The following is a 21,739-nucleotide window of genomic DNA, read 5'->3' on the forward strand; positions in this document are numbered from 1 at the left end:
ATACTTATTCGATAATAAATTTATACTCCATAAGAGCATCAACAATGGCGCCCATCCCGGCGGACGTCCGACTGGCGTGCCAGACGTCCGCACGGGACGTCCGCCATTCTGCAAGGTCGCAACGGATACGGACGTCCACTGCGGACACCGGAGTTCCGCGGACGTCCGTATATATAGACTTTTAAACAAAAAAAATTAAAAAATCGGGACGTCCGCACGGACGTCCGCCATTGCGGAGACACGACGGACGTCTGTGCGGACGTCCTGATTTTTTATTTTTTTTATAATTTTTTTTGTTTAAAAGTCTATATATACGGCTCGTTGAACTTCATTTCATTCGCACCACTTGTTTTAACAAGTTTCTCTCTCTCTAAATTTCTTTTATATATATCTGTAATGGTTGGTAGCGGTAGTGGTAGTGGTAGTGATAGTGGTGAGCATTATGAACACATGATGCGGCTGATTCATGCACGTGTGCGGGAGGCAGCGGATAGGGATGAACAAGCGGCCTTGAAGCCTACGGTACCTCGACCCATCCATCGTCGATCTATAGTACCCCGGGACCACCTCGCTTCACACCGTCGGTTGTACGAGGATTACTTCGCTCTGGAGCCACGATATGGGGAGAACATGTTCCGGCGACGTTTTAGGATGCATCGCCCGCTCTTTCTGCGTATCGTGGGCGCTTTAGAGCGTCTATACGGGTATTTCAGGGTGCGGGAGGATGCGGCTGGTAAACCCGACCACACGCCGATTCAGAAGTCCACTGCCGCAATCAGGCAGTTCGCATATGGAGGTGCGACCGACATGTTCGACGAGTACCTCCACATCGGCGACCCGACTGCCCGCGAGTGCCTGAAGTATTTTTGTCAGGGCGTTAGGAAGATATTCGGAGATAGGTATCTTCGGAAGCCTACCCCCGAAGATTGTCAGGCTCTGCTGGATATGCACGGGAATCAGCACGGGTTTCCGAGAATGTTAGGCAGCTAGATTGTATGCACTGGGAGTGGAAGAACTGCCCCGCTGCTTGGAAATGGATGTACACTACTGGTTTCAAGGGCAAGAATCCCACGATGATCCTTGAAGCGGTAGCTGACTACATGCTGTGGATTTGGCATGCCTATTTTAAAGTAGTCGGGTTTAACAACGACATCAACATCCTCCAGTTGTCGCCCCTTTTCAACGACCAATGCATGGGTGTTGGTCCGGCCGTCAGTTTCGTCGCCAACGTCAATCAGCACAATATGGGCTATTATTTGGCGGATGAGATAAACCCTATGTGGCCCGTCTTTGTGAAGACGATCAGATGCCCAACAGATGAAAATAAGATATATTTTGCGGTTCGTCAGGAGGCAGCGCGCAAGGATGTGGAGCGAGCATTTGGTGTGCTCCAGGCTCGATGGGCGGCAGTGAAGGGTCCAACACGGCTGTGGTATGTTGACTCATCGCCGACATCATGTACGCATGTATTATCATGCACAACATGATTGTCGAAGATGAAGGTCCAGCAATGACTGATTGGACCAATGATGATGCTGATGCTGCGGGTCCAAGCCGCGGCGTGACCACTAGCAATGTACGCATGGGGATACCCCACGACGAAGTCGATCGAGTCCGTGCATTTGCCGACATGCGCCAAAAACAAGCTCATGTTCGACTCTAGAATGATATTATTGAAGAAGTATGGCAACGGATGGATCGTGGTTGATGTAGTTTTTAATTATTGAAATGTATTTTTTTTAATTTGGTGAAATGTATTTTTCTTTTTTTTTATTTAATGGATTTTTTTTCCTATTTGTGTCGAAATTTTAATTCCGTAAATTGTTTAATTCCGGAAATTGTTTAATTTGTGAATTTTTATTATTGTGGGAAGTCCGTCGGGATGTCCTTGGGGATGTCCTCCATTGTGCAGTGGGATGTTCGAACGAGATGGCATCCGCAGTAGAACGTCCGTATGACGTTGCGGGAGGTGTTTTTGAGATGTCCGTGGGGATGTCCGCCGCGGGCGGACATCCCCACCGGCGCTAAGAGCATCCACAACCGTGCTCTTGCCAGCGAGCACGGTTGTGGGCCCGGTGCCACTATTAATGCCTGCTCTCTGGCAAGAGCACAACACCCACAGTTGTGCTCTTCCGCAAGTACGAGCACAATTCAATTTAAAATTCAATTAAACAAAAACATTTCCATAATATTAAAATTCATTAAAAAACCACAACAAATATTACAAATTACAAATAAAATAAAAAAGACATAATTAAAATCCTAAAAATTAAAAATTACATAATTAAAATACTAAAAACTAAAAATTACATAATTATACTCCTAAAAATTAAAAATTACATAATTATTGGCTAATATTACCCGAGGAAGACTACTCATCCGCCGGCACTAACCCCAATTATTTTTGGAGACCCAATATCATGGTCTCGTGCGTTTGAAGTTGCGTGGGGGTCATAGTTGACCTATCGGCCATATTGAGTTGGCCTAAGAGCATCCACAGCGAGTTGTTCGGGGGTGGAGGTGGCGCATAGGGAGGGGGTTAGGGAGCGGGGGCAGATGGAGTCGCGGCGCGACGACGGTCGGCCGCCGCCTTCTTCCTTCCTTCCTTGCACGTCTGAATTTTTGGGTGTGAAAGTGAGGTATTTATAGATGAAAGTGTGTATTTTTTGGGGGAAAAAATAAAATAAAAAATTAAAAAGTGGTAAAAAATGGTAATAAACGGATATATTTTTTTTGGAAAGTGATTTTTTTTTTATTTTTAATCGATTTTTTTAATTAAAAACCGATTTTTAATTTAAAAAAATTCAAAGGCAACGTCTATGTCGTTGCCCAATCGCCGCGCGCCACGTGTCCTGCTCGCTGGCACGGCGCTGCTCGATGCATCGAGCAGCGCCGTGCCAACGGCGCGAGCGCAGTAGCGGCGAGACACGTTCGTGCCAGCGGCGCGGACGGATGCGGGTTGGGCCACCTCCGTTGTGAATGCTCTAATGCTCTAATGTCGATTTTTTTTGTGATGAGTCATCGATGACAAATCACTGAATCAGCAATAAATTACTTAGATCGGAAAGCGCATGCGCCAAAATGCGACTGAGGTCAAAGAGTCAGTTTGACATTTGGATCCAACGGCTATGGGCTTGCTCAATCCTAGAAACCAACGGCTGAGATGAATTACCTAGTTTTTCTCGCTTGAGCTCGAGAAATACAGTTAACACCGCCACAAAATCGTCTCTTTCTAGAGAGAGAAGATCGTGCAATTCGCTTTGTCCACGCTAGAGTCTAGAGAGAGAGAGAGAGAGAAATGGAGAAGGAGAGAGAGCAGCAAGTTTACTTGGCCAGGCTCGCTGAGCAAGCAGAGAGATACGATGGTAAACTTCTCGCGCTCGTTTTCTTTTATTTTGATGGTGTTTTTGAAGTAGAAATGTTGTCTGTTGTTTTGATGGATCGTTATGCTATTTTGTCGCGGTTTCAGCGTGTGATTGTTTCGGTCAATTTCCGATCTGAGTCATTTCTGTTATGTTAAGCCAATTCTGATGATTTTTTAGTTGATTTTGATTGGGGATTCTGGCTTGTTGTTGATTTTATCGGTGTGATTTAGAGTAGACCAGCTCTATTTGTTTATTTATTTGTCATAAATTGATGTTTGCTACTAGCGGGAAAAACTGTTTTTGATTAGTTTGTTTCGTGGATGGGCAGTGATCTATTGGAATTTTTTTTCTTAGATTGACCAAGTCATTTCGTTTGAGATTAATGTATTGTCCAAGGAAGTTTTGAGTTGTAGACATATTCAGTGTTATGTCAGGTTATCAGAGGGATTCATACGGGATTATGAATTTTGATTCCTGAACTTGTGTGTATGCTTTTCAACCAAGAGTCTTATTATCAGCCTAGACAGAGTAGAAACTTTAGGTGGTTCATTAAGTAGAATAATAAATGTATTGTCACCTTAATTAGCTTTAGCTTTAATGTGGATGTACCTCATTTTGTGTAGAAATGTTGACTCAAAATCTTAGGGCACAGTATTTTATTTCATTTGCATTTTTCAAGTGTTGCTGAACTTCACTGGTTATGTTTTTTCTTGCTTGTGTGATGACCATCAATATTTGTTCGCAATTTGTTTTCCAGAAATGGTGGAAGCAATGAAACAAGTTGCGAGATTGGATGTTGAACTGACTGTCGAGGAGAGGAACTTGGTTTCAGTTGGGTACAAGAATGTTATCGGTGCAAGAAGGGCATCCTGGCGGATTTTATCTTCCATTGAACAAAAAGAGGAAAGTAAGGGGCATGAACAGAATGTGAAGAGAATAAAGAGTTACAGACAACAGGTTGAAGATGAACTCACTAAGATATGCATGGACATACTCGCCGTGATTGATGACCATCTACTTCCATCTTCTACAACAGGAGAGTCGTCTGTTTTTTATTACAAAATGTAAGTTCATTTTTCCAGGCTTTATGTCTAAAGCCCCCCACCCGAAATTGCCTCTCCTCACTATCAAATCTGACGTCTAAGTAACAGCACCCATACTTTTCACTAAGCCGACTTTGCTTTCATTCTAATATTGTAATCACTTGGAATTTGGTTATTATTTTGTTTAATAGGTTGCTTTTTGCTTAAAATTTTTTTTTCTAATTTGTTAAGGAAAGGAGACTATTACCGCTATCTAGCTGAATTCAAGGGTACAGATGATCGTAAAGAGGCAGCAGACCAGTCACTCAAGGCATACGAAGTTAGTTTTATAACTTTACCTTTTCTCTTCTTTTGTTCAATTTTTTTTTTGTGTTGCTATTCAGTAACTGCTAGATAAATAATTCCATTGGACTCACCAATTCGTTTATTTTATGTTTAAGTGGATAGCATAGGTTTTCCTTTTACTTTGTTATATAACATGATTTGTAATTTGAGGACTTAATTTTGCATTTCAGGCTGCCACTAGTGCTGCTTCCACTGACCTAGCTCCTACACATCCAATTAGGCTTGGGTTGGCCCTTAACTTCTCTGTTTTCTACTATGAGATTTTGAATTCCCCTGAGAGGTGTGCATGCTCTCTCTCTCTCTCTCACTCTCTCTCTCTCTCTCTCTCTCTCTCTGCCATGAGTAGATCATTCTATGTTTTAATGCACTAGTAAGCTACTTTAAAAGGAAAGTTGAGGTAAATTTATTAAGAAAATTTAACAGTCGTGTGCCATCCTGAGTCCTGGAAAATCATGTAGTCTCATTGCAAACTAAGAACAATGTTAATAATAATATAAAATGAATTTTGTATGTAAAATATGGGAAGTTATTATTACTCCTCATTCAAGATTCCGATGTGCATGCTATATTGCTATACTCCTATATTGGTAAACCTAAATCTGTCAGTAGAAAGGGATGAATCTGTGCCTAAGATATTAATCACTGTTGTCATGTTTTCACAGATAGTATGGATTAGACACTCTCCATTTTGATCATTGTTTCCCTACTGATTGGTTGGTATTAACATGAATATTACCACTGCCAGGGCTTGCCACCTTGCGAAACAAGCCTTTGATGAAGCTATAGCAGAACTCGACAGCCTCAATGAAGAATCCTACAAAGACAGCACTCTCATCATGCAGCTTCTAAGGGACAATCTTACCTTGTGGACCTCAGATCTTCCAGAAGAGGGAGGTATTATCTTTTCTTCCAACACTACCCTTAAATTTGTATTGCATTGCATTTTTACAAAAAAAACAACCATGTATGATCCAGTTTTACAAGTTCGACGAGTTTCAGTAGACCAATTTCATCCCAAGAGGATCATATATGATTCTCATCCTAGTCTTCGACGAGTTTCAGTAGACCAATTTCATCCCAAGAAGATCTTTTATCAATATTGTGTTTGTTTAGATGTAATGAAAAATATTATATCCGTCTCATTCAAGATGTTTATCTTTGCTTTTAAATTTGTTGGTCTTCTTGATTGGGACGGAGGTAGTAGAAAATAGAAATTGTCCAACATGTTTCTCATTGTCATCGTCATCTTGTTTATATGGTGCAGGTGAGCAATCCAAGGGCGACGAGATTCAAGCAGAGGTAAACTTTGTTTGCTTGAACTTTGTGTATTTTTTTTCAAATCATTCATTTCCTGCTTTTGTTTTGGCCTTAACATCATTTATTTGTTTTTACCAAACTATACAGAGCTAGAGCTTGGAAACGTGGTGCAAAAAAAGAAACGTTGTGGAAATGGCTAAGACCTCATGATTGTTAACTTGTTTTAAAATGGCAAGACACTAAACTACTTGCGATCATGATTTTTCTTGTATAAGTTCCTACTGCCATTTTTCTCCTTAATTTCAACTCAGCATTATTACAAGATATTAAATCTTGAAACAACCAATTTGATTGAAAAATGTAGCATGAACTGGATTCAGTTCGATTTCTTACTACAAACTGGTTCAAATTTAAAGAGTCTGTTTAGTAGTAGTAGTAGTACGTTAGTAAGAGACGTTTAGAGAGGTACTACTAAAACTGGAGATAAATTTCCAAATTGTTTGGTTAGGATGCAGAGTTTATAGACAGTCAAATAGTAGTCCATTAATTGCCTCAAATCGTCATTTCTATCTACGAAAAGAATTTGTAGACAGTCTAAATGTCTCTACTTCAGTTTATTTTTGGAGTTGCACATTATTCAATAATTCTTCATCTCCTCTTCACCATCAAAACTGGTTTTTAGGAGTATAATTTCAGTCATTTATTTCCCTACAAACCATTAGGCATTTGAAGTTCTAAACTTGGGGCAGTACATACCATTAGGGATTATTATTAGGAAAACAGGAGAGTGTTTTCAGCTTGAAATGCAAAATTTGTAATTGCAATAATATTATCAGTAATATTATTATTATTGTTATTATTATTTTGCCTTTCTTCAAATGGTAAAAAAATATACTATTAATGATTTTTACAGAATATGAAAATATATGGATTATTAAACACATAAGCATTTTGGTGAAATAAAAAATGCTTGGAACGATATTTTTGTTTCGAATAATCCAAACAATTGAGGTTAGATTTTTTTTCAAAAAGCAATACGCAAAGGAAATAACCAAAGTATTCTTAAATAAAAAAAATGTAGCAGAGCGAGCGAACCCAAAACTTGAGCAAAAAAAGAAGTGGGTTATCTAACGCTTTGATTGAATTTAAATCTATGCCTCCAGAACAAAGCCATCAGGAAATCGATCATCGAAGATAATCTCAGCTCCCTTGCAGCCGAAAGAAGAGGCAATTCTTTCAAAATCTAAAACAATCAAATGCAAAAAATCAAAATGGAATGTGGTGCTGGTGAGTGGAGAGAGAGAGAGGAGGGATTATAAAGGGCATTGAATTCTAGGGTTTTGGTGTAGAGTGGGCTGGGCCTCATTTGAATGAGTTCATGGGCCCATTTTGTAACTACTTTGAGAGTTGCTTTTATAATTATCATATTTATTTTATTTTTTTATCCGTATAGGAATAGGACTGGGACTAGATAGTTTGATTTAATCTCGAGTAAATTCAATTTGTTGATGCGAATTGTTGTTGCAATTGCACAAAAATGCCGATTATTTGATAGTACTACTTTTATATGAATGAACATTGCTCGCTAAAACCAACTAATATGACATTCGATGCAAATCACTGAGTAAAATATTAGGTTGTTAATTATTCTTGGAATCTCATTCTTTTATGCTCGGCTCATTCGATGAAAGACAATTTATAGTATATTGAAATTCAAATATTGGAGAAATGGTAAACGTGACGCAAAATATTCCAATCAGTACTTTCTAAGTTGTGCCGGCCAAAATATTGCTAATTGGAACTAAGATACTCACTAGATTTGTTGACAATATGTTAGAGTCTAGAGTAAGAAACAAAATTTACAATGTGAGTATAATCTTGATGCCATGCTATGATTCCCTAATAAGAAGTTTTGTACTATGTAACTACATGAAAAACAAGACCGTTGCGCCTGCTAATAAATTTTTAATGATAACTTATGAGGATATGTTTCCTAAAATCATAAATTTTGATTGAAATTTAGTGTTCGAGTGAACTTAAAATTTACTACTACTAGTTAATATCATGAATTTATGTCTTGCAGGAAATTTCTCACAAGTTCGATTTTTTCTTAAATTGAATTTGATGTGGCACATCGAAGAACGTAGTTGGACAAATCAACCAATGCAAGAAATGACGTTGTTTTTAATGTGTGTAAGCGACGCCGTTGTGTGCGTTACTTGTGTTTATAATTTCCTCCCAAATTTTGGCGGAATTGCAAATCTTTGAAAATTCACTACACTACATCATGAATTCTGCGAACACTTTTTAAGTTTGTAAAAAATATCAAATTTCAGCTAAAGTTTATATTGAACTAGTGTACTAGTAGTACAATTTTTTATGACCAATACATTTTAGCTATAACTATCAAAATAACATTAGACAAAAAATTCTGTCTCCACATGTGGATTCACCTTAAACTAACAAACAAATCCACTACTTATAAATATCCCCAAACTGCATAAGCAAATCGAAGGCAATAAATATTACTTAGCCAAATCGTGTAGCTTTAACAATGGCCAACTCTCCCTCCATTATTTTCAGCATTAACTCCCCACACACTATGCCTGCAGATATCCAACCACCTAAACACCATCAACCACTAACCCCATCTCACTTCCAAAAGGTGCCTCTCTTAACACCATCTATGTTCTATAACAAGACTTTGTTGTTTGCAAAGGGACTGATTCTTGTTTGTGTTATGCAGATTATAGCCGAAGTTGTGGGCACGTACGTTTTCGTATTCGCGGGCTGTGGGGCCGCTCTAGTCTACAGAGAAGACACAACGGCACTGGCAGCCGCGTTCATCCCTGCACTTGCTTTGATGGCCATGATCTACGCCGTCGGCCACGTCTCCGGGGCCCATTTCAACCCTGCGGTCACTGTCGCGTTTGCAGTGGCGCGCAGATTACCCTTCGTCCAAGTAAGTGTCCTACTTCACTTACCTATTTCTTTTTTAGCACGACTATTTACCAGATACTATAACTTATGTTTAATGGAACACTCATAAAACGAATACAAGTCAACTAAAATGAGACGAATAGAATAATATTTTAATTCGGTAAGTGAGAAATTGATATTGGAATCTTAGATCTCCTAAACATAGGATTTTTAAGCGAGACTGAAATCTATAAGATGTCTTGTGACTTAGCACATTGATTTATGAATCAATATTTTTCCAACTCAAATTCGATTTTCGCAGGTTCCTATCTATGTGTTGTCTCAGTTATTTGGCTCAACACTTGCATCTTTTACACTAAGACTACTATTTAGACACCAAATAAACTTTGTGCCAATGCTAACACAATACTCTCCGACTTCAACCTCCGATCTCGAAGCCATTGTGTGGGAATTCATACTCACTTTCATACTTATTTTCACCATTTTCGGAGTTGCTTCAGACGACAGAGCGGTACATTTTTCACCCGCTCTTTTTTTTTTACTTTATATTTTTCCAGTCACAAATTATAAACCCTAAACATGAAAATTCAATGAATGACAGAATAACGCATTATGTGGAGTTGCAATCGGGGGCGCGTTGCTGCTCAACGCTCTCATCGGAGGGTAAGCATGTTGATACCATAATTCCAAGAACACCCTGGAATTAGCTGCAATAGAAGTAGAGAGACTATAAAGTGAATAAACCCAATTTTACATGTAGGTCGATAACCGGAGCTTCGATGAACCCGGCAAGAAGCCTAGGCCCTGCAATAACCATTGGAGCGTACAAGAATCAATGGGTGTATGTTATAGCTCCCCTCCTTGGTGGAGTGGCTGCGAGTCTCATATATAGTTTGTTGCGCCCATTACAATCACAATCACAAAATACTAGAGTTAAGAGTGTCCACAATCATCTATATCATCCTCAACTTTAAATATTTTTTGTAACTCTAGAGATTAAAGCAACTAAATACGCAACAATACTCACAATTTTTAAACACACAATAAATAAATGGATTAGTGTCAAGCGTCATTGTATTCATGGCACTATAAAATTATGTTACATTCGTATAATTTCGTATCAAGCTAACATGTTTGTGTTCGTTTCGGGGGATTTTCTTAAATTTACCAAAAAAAATGAGTATACTTATGCTATAAAAAAGGGTAAAAACGATATTTTAATTATGACTTTTCGAATCATTTTTTAAAGTTCACCACATTTATAAAACCATAGTTTAGCACCAAATTTATTATGTACTCTGTGGTGAAGCAAACCATATCCCACATCGGAGAATGAACAAGAGTTGCAAGCATATAAATGGGCTATCCCAACTCCATTAGTATGAGGCCTTTTGGGGAATACCCCAAGAGCAAAACCGTGAGGGCTTGTCCCAAAGCGGACAATATCATACTAATGTGGAGTTCGGGTGTGTGCACCACCGGGACCCAACAGTGGTATCAGAGCCCTGATTCAGGGGCTGGGCCTGTGTGGCTCGGGGTTCGGTGGGTTGCGCTTGCAAGTTCTCCGATGTCTCTGCGTGAGCTCGACCAAGACCTGTGGTGACCTGGTGACCTGTAACATGGGGCACAGACATGTGGTCTTGGTCTGGTGGTCTTGGTTTGAGGGGAGGATTGTGGTGAAGCAAACCATATCCCACATCGGAGAATGAACAAGAGTTGCAAGCATATAAATGGGCTATCCCAACTCCATTAGTATGAGGCCTTTTGGGGAGTACCCCCAATAGCAAAACCGTGAGGGCTTCGCCCAAAGCGGACAATATCATACTAATGTGGAGTTCGGGTGTGCACCACCGATACCCAACATACTCCATAGTAAATTCTATTGGTAAGAGGAGAGGAGAAAAAGAATTATAGAATTTTTTAATGTGTTATTTCCAATATTGTATTGAAAAGCAAAGCAAAGCAAAGCAAAATAGAATTAGTATGAAATAACACCAATAATAATGTAATCATTTTCGTGTAAACAAAATTAGAATTTTAAAATAAATGACGGAAAATAATAGTAGGAGTAATTTGAAATGGTTTAGTTTGTTTTTGCTATAAACTAAACCTTAGGGAACTCATTGTATTAACACAATAAGTATAGGTGTCAAATGTATATAATCGAATGTCATGGGGTCTAAATGAAATTTATCCTAAATTCTGTAATCAAAGCCCCAATCTCTCACTTCGAATCACACAATACCAAATTCCGCCTTGCCGCCACCGCCACCGCCACCGCCACCGCCGACGTAACCTCGCCGTTTTAGCTTAATTTCAACGGTGTTCGTGAAATTTTCTGGTTCGTATAATTGTGGCGATTTTTTTCAATTACTTAATCCGTCCCCCCACTTTTCTGAGTTTCAGCTGCCTTTCAGGAATTGAGCAAATCCATATCTGAAAATAATACTAATATCGCATTAATGCAAAATTTGCTGTAAATTTTCAATACTGTGCTCGCCTTTTACTGTTACTTGATTGTCTGGATTGCTGAGGTAGAAAATTTTGATTGATCAAATTTCCAGAGCTAACAGCGTATAGGCGAGAGAGAGAGAAGCTCCGATCAAAAACACAAAAGAAATGGCCGAGAAATTAGCTCCTGAGAAAAGCCACAGCTACATTCACAATGGTAATCATTTCTTGAACAGTAATTTTTCTATCTAGATCTGATGATGAATGAACTTATGGAATTGTTGGTGTTTAGGGCAAAAGGTGTTCGACTGGGATCAAACTCTGGAAGAGGTGAATATGTACATTGAGCTTCCACCTAACGTTCCGAAGAAGTTATTTCACTGCAAAATTGATCCCAAGCATGTTGAAGTTGGGATCAAAGGGAATCCGCCCTACCTTAATGTATGGTTTTGTGCCTTTTTCTTGGAAAATTTGTCCCATTTCTTTTTGTGACTTGTTAGCTGTATTAAGTGACTGAGAGTGATTTTGTCTCGTTTCCGTCATTGATGAATTGCAGCACGACCTTGCTTTCCCGGTGAAGACGGATTGTTCCTTTTGGACTCTTGGTATGTTCTTGTGCCCAGTTGTTTTTTACTTAAAGGAAGACATCAGTTTTAGTTTTTTTCTAGGGCAAGTTTATAGGATACCACTTAGGTAGATGAGGCTGTGAGTCTACATTGATAAGTCGTTTCTCCGTGGGAAATCATGGCATAGAATATAGATGAGTATGATAGCTTTGTTGCTTCTTTATAAATTTTTCTTGATAGCTTTAGTGCTGTGGTACAAAGTTAACATAGAACCAGTGTTATCAATCTCGTATGGCGGCTTATGGCGGTTCGCCCAAAAACCGCCACAGTGATATGGCGTATTAGTATGGCGGATATGGCGGTCAATAATTAAATAAATAAAATAATACTTATTATTTATACATAATTCAGAAATTGGAAAATAACAAAAATATAACATCTAAAACTCTTGAAACAATTAATAAAGCATAAAATACAGCTCTAACATCCATGTTTCTTGCATAATGCCTCATTCCTAAATGCAGTACACACGCAATGTTGTCAAATGACGGATATGGCGGTGCTATGGCAGCGCCATGTTGCTATAGCATTTCCACCACATAACGCCATGCCATAGCGCCATGGCGCCGCCATATCCGCTATTTGATAACATTGCATAGAACAAAGTATCTTCCAGATTTTAGGACTTGAGGATTGATTATTGAATGCCTTTTTTTGGGCAAAAAAATACATCTTGAAACATTTGAAGAAGCCATATGTAGTTAGTTATGTGGTAGTGTAACTTCTACTTTATTGAGATCCTTTTTGCTGTGCATCTTTTTAATTAGAAACCAAGAGTTTAAGATTCTAGAAATCAGTAATCTTTGGAAGAACAAGTGTAAGGTCTCAGACTCTCAAAGGATTGGTAATTATTTAACTGCTCAAGTATAGTTGAATATGGATAAGTTTGAATCTATGAATTTGAGAAATCTGACTCCAATTATGGAATGCAATGCTAACATTTTCATTTGGACCAAAAGTCTCTGCAATGCTTAGAAATGAAGCCTATGACAACAAGTACATGCCCAAACTTTGACATGCTCATAAAATGTCTGATGTAACGAAGCTATAGGTCTTGATCTTGGGGGGGGGGGATTTAGTGTGTTCTGGAATGCCCTGCGATTTCCCATATCGCTATATGTGGCTATGTGCACAAAAGCATGGGAGAATGGGTTCAGTTGATTGTCATGCTAAATTAATGTAGTTAACTATACATGTTTGGATATCATTATATGCTAATGATTGACTTTGTTTCCTAGTGCACGACTTTAACAGTATTTTTAAATTGGTATCTTGCAGAAGACAATATAATGCACATAACCTTGCATAAGAGGGACAAAGGTCAGACATGGTCTTCACCTATAATGGGCCAAGCCCAGTTGGATCCATATGCTGCTGATCTCGAACAGAGGCGTCTCATGCTTCAACGATTTCAAGAAGAGGTACACCAATTCTTCACCGAAAACAACCCAGTTTTTAGCTTTTGATAGTTTGATAGATGAAAGGTGAATGTTTTGGTAATATTTCAGTTAAAGGTCATAACTTGTTTTTCATATATTTCTAGCATGAAATACAGTAGTGCAGTGCAACTTACTAAGTAGTAGTACTACATATTATTAATTGCACCTGAATGTTCCATATTACTCCCCCCGTCCCATAAAAATATGGGCGGATGAGATGACACGGGAATTAAGATAAAATTGGTAAAGTAAGAGATATGAGAAGAATGATATGTTAAAGTAAGAGAGAGGAGAAGAATGATAGTGACACGAACTGGCGGGTCTACAGGAGAGGAGATCGGGAGGTGGTTTGGCCAACAAATCCGGAAGATTAGCAAGAGAGATTTGGAAGATATGGCTAGGCACAAACATCTCGGCAATTTTTGTTTTGCATATTTGTTTTAGTTGTTTTATTTGAATTTCCATATAGTCTATAAATAGGAGCTCTTTTAGAGATATAGAGCATCTTGGAGAGATCGGGTTTAGGACGATTCCATGTTGTAGGCCTCCTTTGTGAGGATTGTTTTTATCTTTATCATTGTTCGTTTCATTCCAGTCAATAAAGCCGAGAGTTTAATTCCCAAAAGTTCTTGTGATTTTGCTGGGGCAATTTATCAAATAGTTGGTGTGTGAGTTCGCTGTGTGACAATTTGTCGAGCACATCTCGTGCTCGCATAGGATCGACGGCCTTAACTCTTAACAGATAGTTAAAGTAGATTTAGTGGATAGTGGGACCTACTTTAATAAATTGATATTACTTTCCAAAAATGAAATGCACATATTTTTGTGGGACGAACGAAAATGGAAAGTGCACATATTTTTATGGTACGGAGGGAGTATAAGACATTTGAGTATTATCTAATTTTCTGGATAATCATGTGATAGCTAGTTTTCTTAAGTTCCTGATCTGTAATAGAAACTTTTATATAGCAAACCTCGTTGCATAAAATCTTCTTGTGCTGCATTCTGAAAGATTTGGTTGGTTCCCCATCAACACATATAAGCAAATTGTAACATCTTGAATCTCACATTTGCTTCTCCTCCACTGTAATCTTTCTGCAGAACCCGGGCTTTGACTTCTCGCAAGCTCAGTTCAGTGGGAATTGCCCTGACCCAAAGACCTTCATGGGCGGGATCCGTTCTGGTTGATGCTCATCGGTCTCAAATTGTGTACATATAGCAGCATAATCCTTATTTGGACGCAATCTCAATCCCTCTCACACCCATTGTTCTCGACTTCTTCTCAGATCTGTGTTTGAACTTATATATTTACCGTGCTGTAGCCATGCTTATGATCGAAGATCTGTGCAAGCACTTGTTAAGTTCCCAAATAAAATTTCCTCATTTGTTAAGGCACTTTATGATGTTAGGAACACATCAGTAAAAGCATTTTTCCTCTCTTGTCATATATCAAGATTTTTTTGATGAACCTGACATAATTAGTAAAAAAGAGTGGAAATAATTCTATCAACCCACTGAAAGTTGTTCAGCGGGATATAAAAATTAAATTGAACTTCAAAAGGCATCCATTGTATGCAACAAGCTTTTGCTCCAACGAGATTGGGTAAGAAAATTTTACAACAAAATTTCAAGAAATGGAAACTTAAAGTTTGCAACAACAACTCATCACTTCTTCTTGCGTGGAGTCGTATCATACCGCGGAAGAGGGACGCCAAACACCCAGTCAAGCACGTTGAGGTACTTTGACCGGAAGACGTCTCTCTCCATGGCGTAACAGTGCATGATAATTGCTGTTGATATACTAAAGACCAAGACGTCGGCTCTTTTGAATCTTTTCGAGTGAGGCAAGTACCCTGCATCAGCCATGCACGTGAAGAAGCTCTCGATTGCTCGTGCGAGGCAGTACAGGGATATCTCGATCCTTCTGCTCTTTTTCTCAATTGCTAGAGCTAGACCAGTTGGAAACTGTTACAAATAAAATGCTTAGTGTAAGAAAAGCTCACTCTCACTTTGAGAACTGTACTTGCTCGAATGAAAATTTACCGTTCCCATTGCCACCATGGGAATGTTACATCTCTTGAAGATCCTAAACAGGAAGCATGTCCATATCCTGAGTGGAGATATCATAGCACGACAATCAACAATTATAGCACAAACTAATAAAACAAAATTAAAAACAAAGAGGGGATCCAATGAAAAGTTCTATATAATTTGAAATTGGCATTTGTCTGAAAAGAGTGGACGACATAAAATTACAACATGAATTCACTCCTTACCAAGCAGATGAACAGTACATTGAGAGAAACAAGCTTGACCTGGCTGTACCAAGAATACCTTTCCATAAAATATTGTGAGGCCTGGAAAATTTTTAATCATAAGATATATCAGCAATAGTTTTTAAAAGTATCCATGCTTTTAAAAACACACAGAAGATCGACAAATTGAAGAAGTTACTACTAAAAAATACTACACAGAAGATCGACATAGCTTCATGATACATCATGCAGAAATATAGAGTGGAGGAAATTACATATTCTAATTGAAAATATAAATACTAGGCTGTAGCCAACGTGTTATACAGTTCGTAGCAATATATTAGGAAACCAATAAGTTCAGCTAATATGAAATTTTGCCTCCATGTATAGTCTAATGGATTTGAAATTGAGCTGTTTTGGGGTTTTAACATAAAGCAACATGGAGTTTCAAAGGCTAGAATAAGATGGCACATTATATCAGAGCATGTAATAAGGCAAGGTTTACCAGAACATTTTCTACGTTAATTTTATTATTTTTTATTAAACTCGTGCAAGTAGTTTAGTCATCCGATTAACAGAGCATGCATGCTTTTATTCATGAGGACTACTTGAACAAACATGAACCCAGATAGAAGATACTAAATTAGCCATCAAATAAACTACATATAGAAGAGCATGCATGATTTCATTATTGAGGACTACTTGAACAAACAGGCAGTCAGACAGAAGAAACTCCTACACATGACTGAATCTAAATTAGCCATCAAATGAACTACATATCAAAGAGGAGCTAATAAAAAGAAGAAGAATTACCTTTTCAGGAGACCTTGACGATGCACAATCAAGGCAGGTATCAGATAGACTGGAAGATAAACTGGTACTGCTCTTTTATAAGCTTGAAGAAGAAAGGAAAAGAAATGTGATCCACATGCTTGGTTCCCATGGACAATCTGAAGAAAAAATATATTTTACAAATAAATCGGTGCAATGAACAAGTATTCACATGGAAGTATCCAGTATGGCCATGTTTTGGTGAAAACATGCAAAAGTAATTTTTCATGGGGACACTTCTTGCAGAATGCCTATGATTATGGTCCTTTTTTTCAAGAGTAAACTAGGTTGGTAAGATTTACAGAAATGAACGGATGTGTGTATGTGGGCACATGTGCATTTTAAGGACCAAATATTCAAAAGTGTACTAGAAAAGGAGTTTACCAAGTTAAGGTAGTTTGACCTACCGAGCAAGGTATTTTCATTTGTGGATCTAGTTTGACATCAACACCGTTGGACTTGTAGTATTTCTCTATTGCATCCAAATTTGTGAATGGTAGACCACATGCAATATCTCTAACACCGTTCAGGATGACAGGTGCCTTTGCCCCATGCTTATTGAGAAACGATTTATAAGATTGGGGCAAACTATCTTGCTTCAGAATGTAAGCTGACCTGAAAAAGAATTCCCCCATATTTTACATTTTGAGTATATCAATAGGAAAATGAACTAGCTAGTATACTTAAGGACATCAGATCAAGACCTCTAGGTTTTTTTAACATTGTCATAACCGGGTCACCATGAAATGGTAAAAACTCGAAAGGTCTTTCAGATTGTCACACACTGCAGGTTTATAACCACAAATATTGTAAATGTCTTAAACTCAATTATTTAATCAAATAAGTTTTTCAGACATGCTTCTACTTCAATTTTAACTTCTCAGCTCTTATTTTTTAGGTCTAACTTAAATAATTACGATGGTGAAGGTTTTACAGAAAAAGTGAACTCAATGAACTCTGCATTGAAATAGTAAAGATGTGCTCATTATACCCTCTTCACCTTTGACATCAACCACAATCATTCTAATAAACCAACTTTGCATGTCAATGTTCCAGGAGTAACACTCCAATATAAGCAGCATAAACCATTCGCAGACACCAAAGCTTTAGCTGCTAATTGATTTTTACCCACCAGAACAATTTAAAAAATGATCAATGATGGGACATATATCACATACTCCATAAAAATGCATATAAAGCACTAACAACTTGACCAGAACAGAACTTTTGTGTATGAAATAGAGCTTACAGAATCTGGGAAGAAGAGAGACACATAAGAAAAATATCTCCATGTGCCCATGTAAGAGGCTTACATATGCGACCAAATCTCTTGCTTTTTATCCCACACCGTGAAGCCAAAACAGTGGCACGCATTAGAATGTAAATTGCTAAGCTTGTATGTTGAGTGTTCAACCCAGTAAGCAGCATCGATGGCCCTGCTATTGCACCTGCCAGCAAAGCCCTCCACTTTGCCGTCCTAATAAATAGGAAATTCCAACAACCAAAGATGCAGAATTAGATCTGACAGATGGAACTATTTACATAAATAAGCCTACTAATGAAGTAACCAATATATATTCAGATGGAAATATAATGAAGCTTATGAAACCATGCCTTCTGTGACCACCCAAAGCAGCAACAATTTCATCCACAGAAACAAATGTTCCCGCAAATGTACCAAGAAACAGTCCATATCTTAATGTCTCCTTCAAAGCAATGATTAAATCTGCACTAGCTGTAGTCATTTCTACTTTCCTGAAAAGAAAAATCATATTCACAGAGTGTTGGTTAAGAAGTAAGTTCCTCAGTTACTTCATGTATGAAACATTATATATGCAAGCTAACAAACTAACAAACTAACAAGAAAGCATATATCATGTGTGTTAGTTTTTAACTTCAGACATTAATCTCTTTTTTAAAACCTTCAAGGAAAACACAATCTAGAATTTCTTGAAATATCAGCCTTAACAGTGCCATGCATAATTTAAGCCACCTTTATACATTTGATTTCACACCAACATTATAACTTAGTAGGCTCCTAAAGATAGATGTATTGCAACAATTAATTCAGGTTCCAGAACTTACACAATAACCTAATTTTAGGAAAATAAACGCTAATGCAACAAGGCAAATAAACTCAAACCCCACTAGCGTAAGCAGAATATAGCCTAAATGAGAGGATACTAATTTAGATCTGTCCAAAAATCGCGAAGATAATTCAATCAATTAACAAAGCAAAGCTCAAAAACACTACCTAGATGAGGGGAGCATTTGCCGGCGGCGGAGGCGAGTGAGCAGAGCGAAAATCGCGAGTCCGCCTTTAAGTCCGGCGCCGATGGCGAATCCTTTAACGGAAGCCGTGTAGACTCTCCATGGCTTATCGTAGTCCTGAACCGGATAGGAGTCGAAGCTCAGCAGAGAGCACGACGACGAAGATGACGGCAGGCTCGAGCTCGACGATCTCCGCCTACAGCACTCGGCGCAATCGCTGGAGCCGCACGTGCAATCCGCCGCCGCATCGGCGGAGCCGTATTCCCCTCCTCCGTCGCCGGATTCCACCATCTCCGTCGCACTCGAGTGTTAGAGAGAGAGATTGGGAATATCGAGCCAAATAGTTAGGCCGCTGTTGCTATACGTTCGTTAAACTGCTATTTGCGGACCCCACTATACTTTTTTGCTCCATTTCTTAAATAGGAACGGAACCTGCGGACCCCACTGTACTTTTTTGCTCCGTTTCTTAAATAGGAACGGAATCGGCCACCCTCTGTTCCTTATTCGTTTCTTATCTGTTCCTTAAATTACTATTCATTCAATTTCATTTTTTATTTTTATTTCCAACTCAATTCAATTAAAACAAACACACTTCATTAAAAAACACACAACATAAAAAAAATTACAACTTAAAATTTTAAAAAATAAAAAACACACAACTAAAATCCTAAAAAATTAAACGTTGCATAATTTAAAATACAAATTTAAAGAAAATAAAAAAACTACTCCGAGGTGCACCCTCTTGTCCGCCGCTGCCTTCACCGGTGTCACCAGACGAGAATTGGTCACTCGCCGTGTGCTTCGTGCGCTTTGAGGTTGAGCCCGAGCTAGAGCGGACATCGCCGACCCTCATTTCCTCGTCCTTGACGACCTGCCAAATATCAACACATTTGAATTGTTTACCGGTGTCCTGGTTGTAGACGCGCAAAGTCGCCCTCAGAATGTCGGCTCCCGAAGCTCCGCTTTGGTAGTGCGCCGCTTCGGTCGAGTAGATGCCGCAAAATTTTTTGACCTGTTTGTCGACTCGGCCAAAGTGAGAGCGGAGCATCTTATATGTGCGCTTCCGGGACCCTTTCGGCTTAATCTGATGGTAGATCTCGGTGACCTTTTCCCAGAAGCACTTGTTGGGTTGTTGATTCCCGACTACGGAATCGTACGAGACGGTGATCCAGGCGTTGTACACCGCCATCGTTTCGTTGTTGCTGTACGGATGCCGGCCTAAATTCTCCTCTTCCTCCTCCTCCCCCTCCTCCTCGCCCGCCTCCGACTCCGCCCTGGAGATTCGCCAGCCTCGGCCTCCTCCCCCGCCTCGGCCTACTCCCAGAGTGGGTTCAACGGGGAAATCCTCCCGAATCTGGGATAATCCCTGCAAATACCGCGGGGCGGAGGGACGAGCGTATGCATCCACGTCAAAAGTGGGTGGTTGGTACCCACCCGGCGTCGCCGAACCCAGGGTGCCCGGCGTCGACGAACCGGAACCACCCAGTGTGTTATACATGATCTCCCAATCGTTAAACGTGTTGAGATCCCATCCGTCGGAGCCGCCACCGCCGGAGTTGCCGTCGCCGGACATTTTTTGATAAGATTTTAGATGAAAATTGGAGAAGAAATGAAGTTGATTTAGGAAGAATAGATGTGTAGTTGTGTGTGAAATGAGGATGAATTAGGAGTATTTATAGAGTAAAAAAATAAAAATTAAAAAATTAAAAAGGAAAAAAAGGTAATATTACCGTTTATTTTTTTTTTATTTTTTTTAAAATTCAAATTGTTTTTAAAAAAAGATTTATTGCCTCAACACGTGACGATGCCCACTCGCGGGCCGGCGAGTGGGCGTCACGCACGACGCAGGGGCGCGCTACGTCGCCATGGCGCGTGGCGTGACAGCCAGTCTCGCGTCTCGCAGGGACGGGTTACGGGACGCGATGGGAACGGTTCGGGGGCGGGACGGCGTGCCGCAACGCGTCGCGCTGGCGTTTCGTTCCTCCGGAACGAACCGCGGGACGGTTCCGCGCCGCGTTGCGGATGCCCTTAGGGGGGGTCACACGTAGATTAGGCGGGTAATTACACGTTCCATACAAAATATTTTACCTTTGTTTCAATTTAGTATAAAAAGTATTAAGTTTACATATTTCATACAAAAAGTTACTTTAGTGTTTTAAATTAATACATTCTGTTAAATATTTTAAATATTGTTAGTTAGTTTATAATTTATCCAACTTATCATCATAATAAAAGAATAATTAGAGATTTAATACAATTATCACTCTAAAAAACAGTCAATATCTATTCTTCCAGCAATTGATCATGGTTTAAAAAAATTATGTTTCTCAATATACTTTATTTTTTATTGTATTTTTTATAGAACACTGTATAAAATAAGTCCATATTTCATATTTACAAAATAACTAATCTGAGCTTCAAACAGTCAATAAGTCAATATTTAATTTTTACAAAAAAGATTGAATATCTTTTTAGTTGTATTCTCAATTGTTACATGAGAAAGCTTCGACAATAAAATGCAATTCGCAAATTTGATGGTGAAGAGTGGTGATTTTTTTTCTATGTGTTTTTCATTTTTGTGAGTAATAAAAATAACTGTGTTTGAAATAATTAAGGAAAGTTTTAATTTAAAACTTTTTGTACAAATTTGAAACATTTATAAAACTTTTTGTATGTATGATGTAATTGGAAATAACGGTGTTAGTAGGGACTTAACGAAGTGTATTATTTTGTTACATTAATGTAACTTTTTCTATGAAATATGTAAACTTAATACTTTTTGTACTAAATTGAAACAAATGTAAAACATTTTGTATGAAACATGTAATTACCCCAGATTAGGCAGTTGAATTGTTTATTACATTTATACTCCTATAAAAATAAACTGCATTGGGACTTAATTTAGTCTTAACTACG

General features: G+C 38.7%; 4 protein-coding genes across 4 annotated transcripts; 3 read left to right on the top strand and 1 right to left on the bottom strand.

Moving 5' to 3' along the window:
• The first annotated feature begins 3,205 nt into the window (after window positions 1-3,205).
• LOC121792856 (14-3-3 protein 7) lies at window positions 3,206-6,405 on the top strand. The gene is made up of 7 exons (XM_042190976.1): window positions 3,206-3,365; window positions 4,123-4,429; window positions 4,640-4,727; window positions 4,924-5,033; window positions 5,499-5,647; window positions 6,018-6,052; window positions 6,158-6,405. Exons 1-7 carry the CDS (start codon window positions 3,299-3,301, stop codon window positions 6,161-6,163), a joined length of 762 nt encoding a protein of 253 aa, XP_042046910.1. The 5' UTR covers window positions 3,206-3,298; the 3' UTR covers window positions 6,164-6,405.
• A 2,157-nt stretch (window positions 6,406-8,562) lies between these two features.
• Window positions 8,563-9,924, top strand: LOC121779924 (nodulin-26-like). Its single transcript, XM_042177400.1, has 5 exons — window positions 8,563-8,675; window positions 8,757-8,972; window positions 9,252-9,461; window positions 9,552-9,613; window positions 9,711-9,924. Exons 1-5 carry the CDS (start codon window positions 8,565-8,567, stop codon window positions 9,922-9,924), a joined length of 813 nt encoding a protein of 270 aa, XP_042033334.1. The 5' UTR covers window positions 8,563-8,564.
• Window positions 9,925-11,163: 1,239 nt separating this feature from the next.
• On the top strand, window positions 11,164-14,857 carry LOC121792858 (nudC domain-containing protein 2-like). Its single transcript, XM_042190978.1, has 6 exons — window positions 11,164-11,291; window positions 11,515-11,618; window positions 11,694-11,842; window positions 11,958-12,006; window positions 13,306-13,448; window positions 14,568-14,857. The coding sequence occupies exons 2-6, from the start codon at window positions 11,570-11,572 to the stop codon at window positions 14,652-14,654; spliced, it is 477 nt and encodes a 158-aa protein (XP_042046912.1). The 5' UTR covers window positions 11,164-11,291; window positions 11,515-11,569; the 3' UTR covers window positions 14,655-14,857.
• Window positions 14,858-14,964: 107 nt separating this feature from the next.
• On the bottom strand, window positions 14,965-19,151 carry LOC121792857. Its single transcript, XM_042190977.1, has 8 exons — window positions 18,807-19,151; window positions 18,167-18,307; window positions 17,802-18,029; window positions 16,960-17,167; window positions 16,535-16,671; window positions 15,743-15,823; window positions 15,510-15,576; window positions 14,965-15,431 (listed from the first exon to the last, which is right to left on the bottom strand). The coding sequence occupies exons 1-8, from the start codon at window positions 19,112-19,114 to the stop codon at window positions 15,132-15,134; spliced, it is 1,470 nt and encodes a 489-aa protein (XP_042046911.1). The 5' UTR covers window positions 19,115-19,151; the 3' UTR covers window positions 14,965-15,131.
• Window positions 19,152-21,739: the final 2,588 nt, after the last annotated feature.

The sequence above is a fragment of the Salvia splendens genome, chromosome 2 (genome assembly GCF_004379255.2).
Source record: "Salvia splendens isolate huo1 chromosome 2, SspV2, whole genome shotgun sequence".
NCBI classification, from domain to species: domain Eukaryota; kingdom Viridiplantae; phylum Streptophyta; class Magnoliopsida; order Lamiales; family Lamiaceae; genus Salvia; species Salvia splendens.

Coding starts and splice junctions, on each gene's coding strand:
- LOC121792858 (XM_042190978.1), top strand. CDS start 11,570: ATGGCCGAGAAATTAGCTCCTGAGAAAAGCCACAGCTACATTCACAAT. Junction 11,619..11,693: donor CCACAGCTACATTCACAATG/GTAATCATTTCT, acceptor GTTGGTGTTTAG/GGCAAAAGGTGTTCGACTGG. Junction 12,007..13,305: donor TTGTTCCTTTTGGACTCTTG/GTATGTTCTTGT, acceptor GGTATCTTGCAG/AAGACAATATAATGCACATA.
- LOC121792857 (XM_042190977.1), bottom strand. CDS start 19,114: ATGGTGGAATCCGGCGACGGAGGAGGGGAATACGGCTCCGCCGATGCG. Junction 18,308..18,806: donor CAAATGCTCCCCTCATCTAG/GTAGTGTTTTTG, acceptor TTTTCTTTTCAG/GAAAGTAGAAATGACTACAG. Junction 15,432..15,509: donor CCATGGTGGCAATGGGAACG/GTAAATTTTCAT, acceptor TATTTGTAACAG/TTTCCAACTGGTCTAGCTCT.
- LOC121779924 (XM_042177400.1), top strand. CDS start 8,565: ATGGCCAACTCTCCCTCCATTATTTTCAGCATTAACTCCCCACACACT. Junction 8,973..9,251: donor GCAGATTACCCTTCGTCCAA/GTAAGTGTCCTA, acceptor CGATTTTCGCAG/GTTCCTATCTATGTGTTGTC. Junction 9,614..9,710: donor CTCAACGCTCTCATCGGAGG/GTAAGCATGTTG, acceptor TTTTACATGTAG/GTCGATAACCGGAGCTTCGA.
- LOC121792856 (XM_042190976.1), top strand. CDS start 3,299: ATGGAGAAGGAGAGAGAGCAGCAAGTTTACTTGGCCAGGCTCGCTGAG. Junction 4,430..4,639: donor TCTGTTTTTTATTACAAAAT/GTAAGTTCATTT, acceptor TAATTTGTTAAG/GAAAGGAGACTATTACCGCT. Junction 5,648..6,017: donor AGATCTTCCAGAAGAGGGAG/GTATTATCTTTT, acceptor TATATGGTGCAG/GTGAGCAATCCAAGGGCGAC.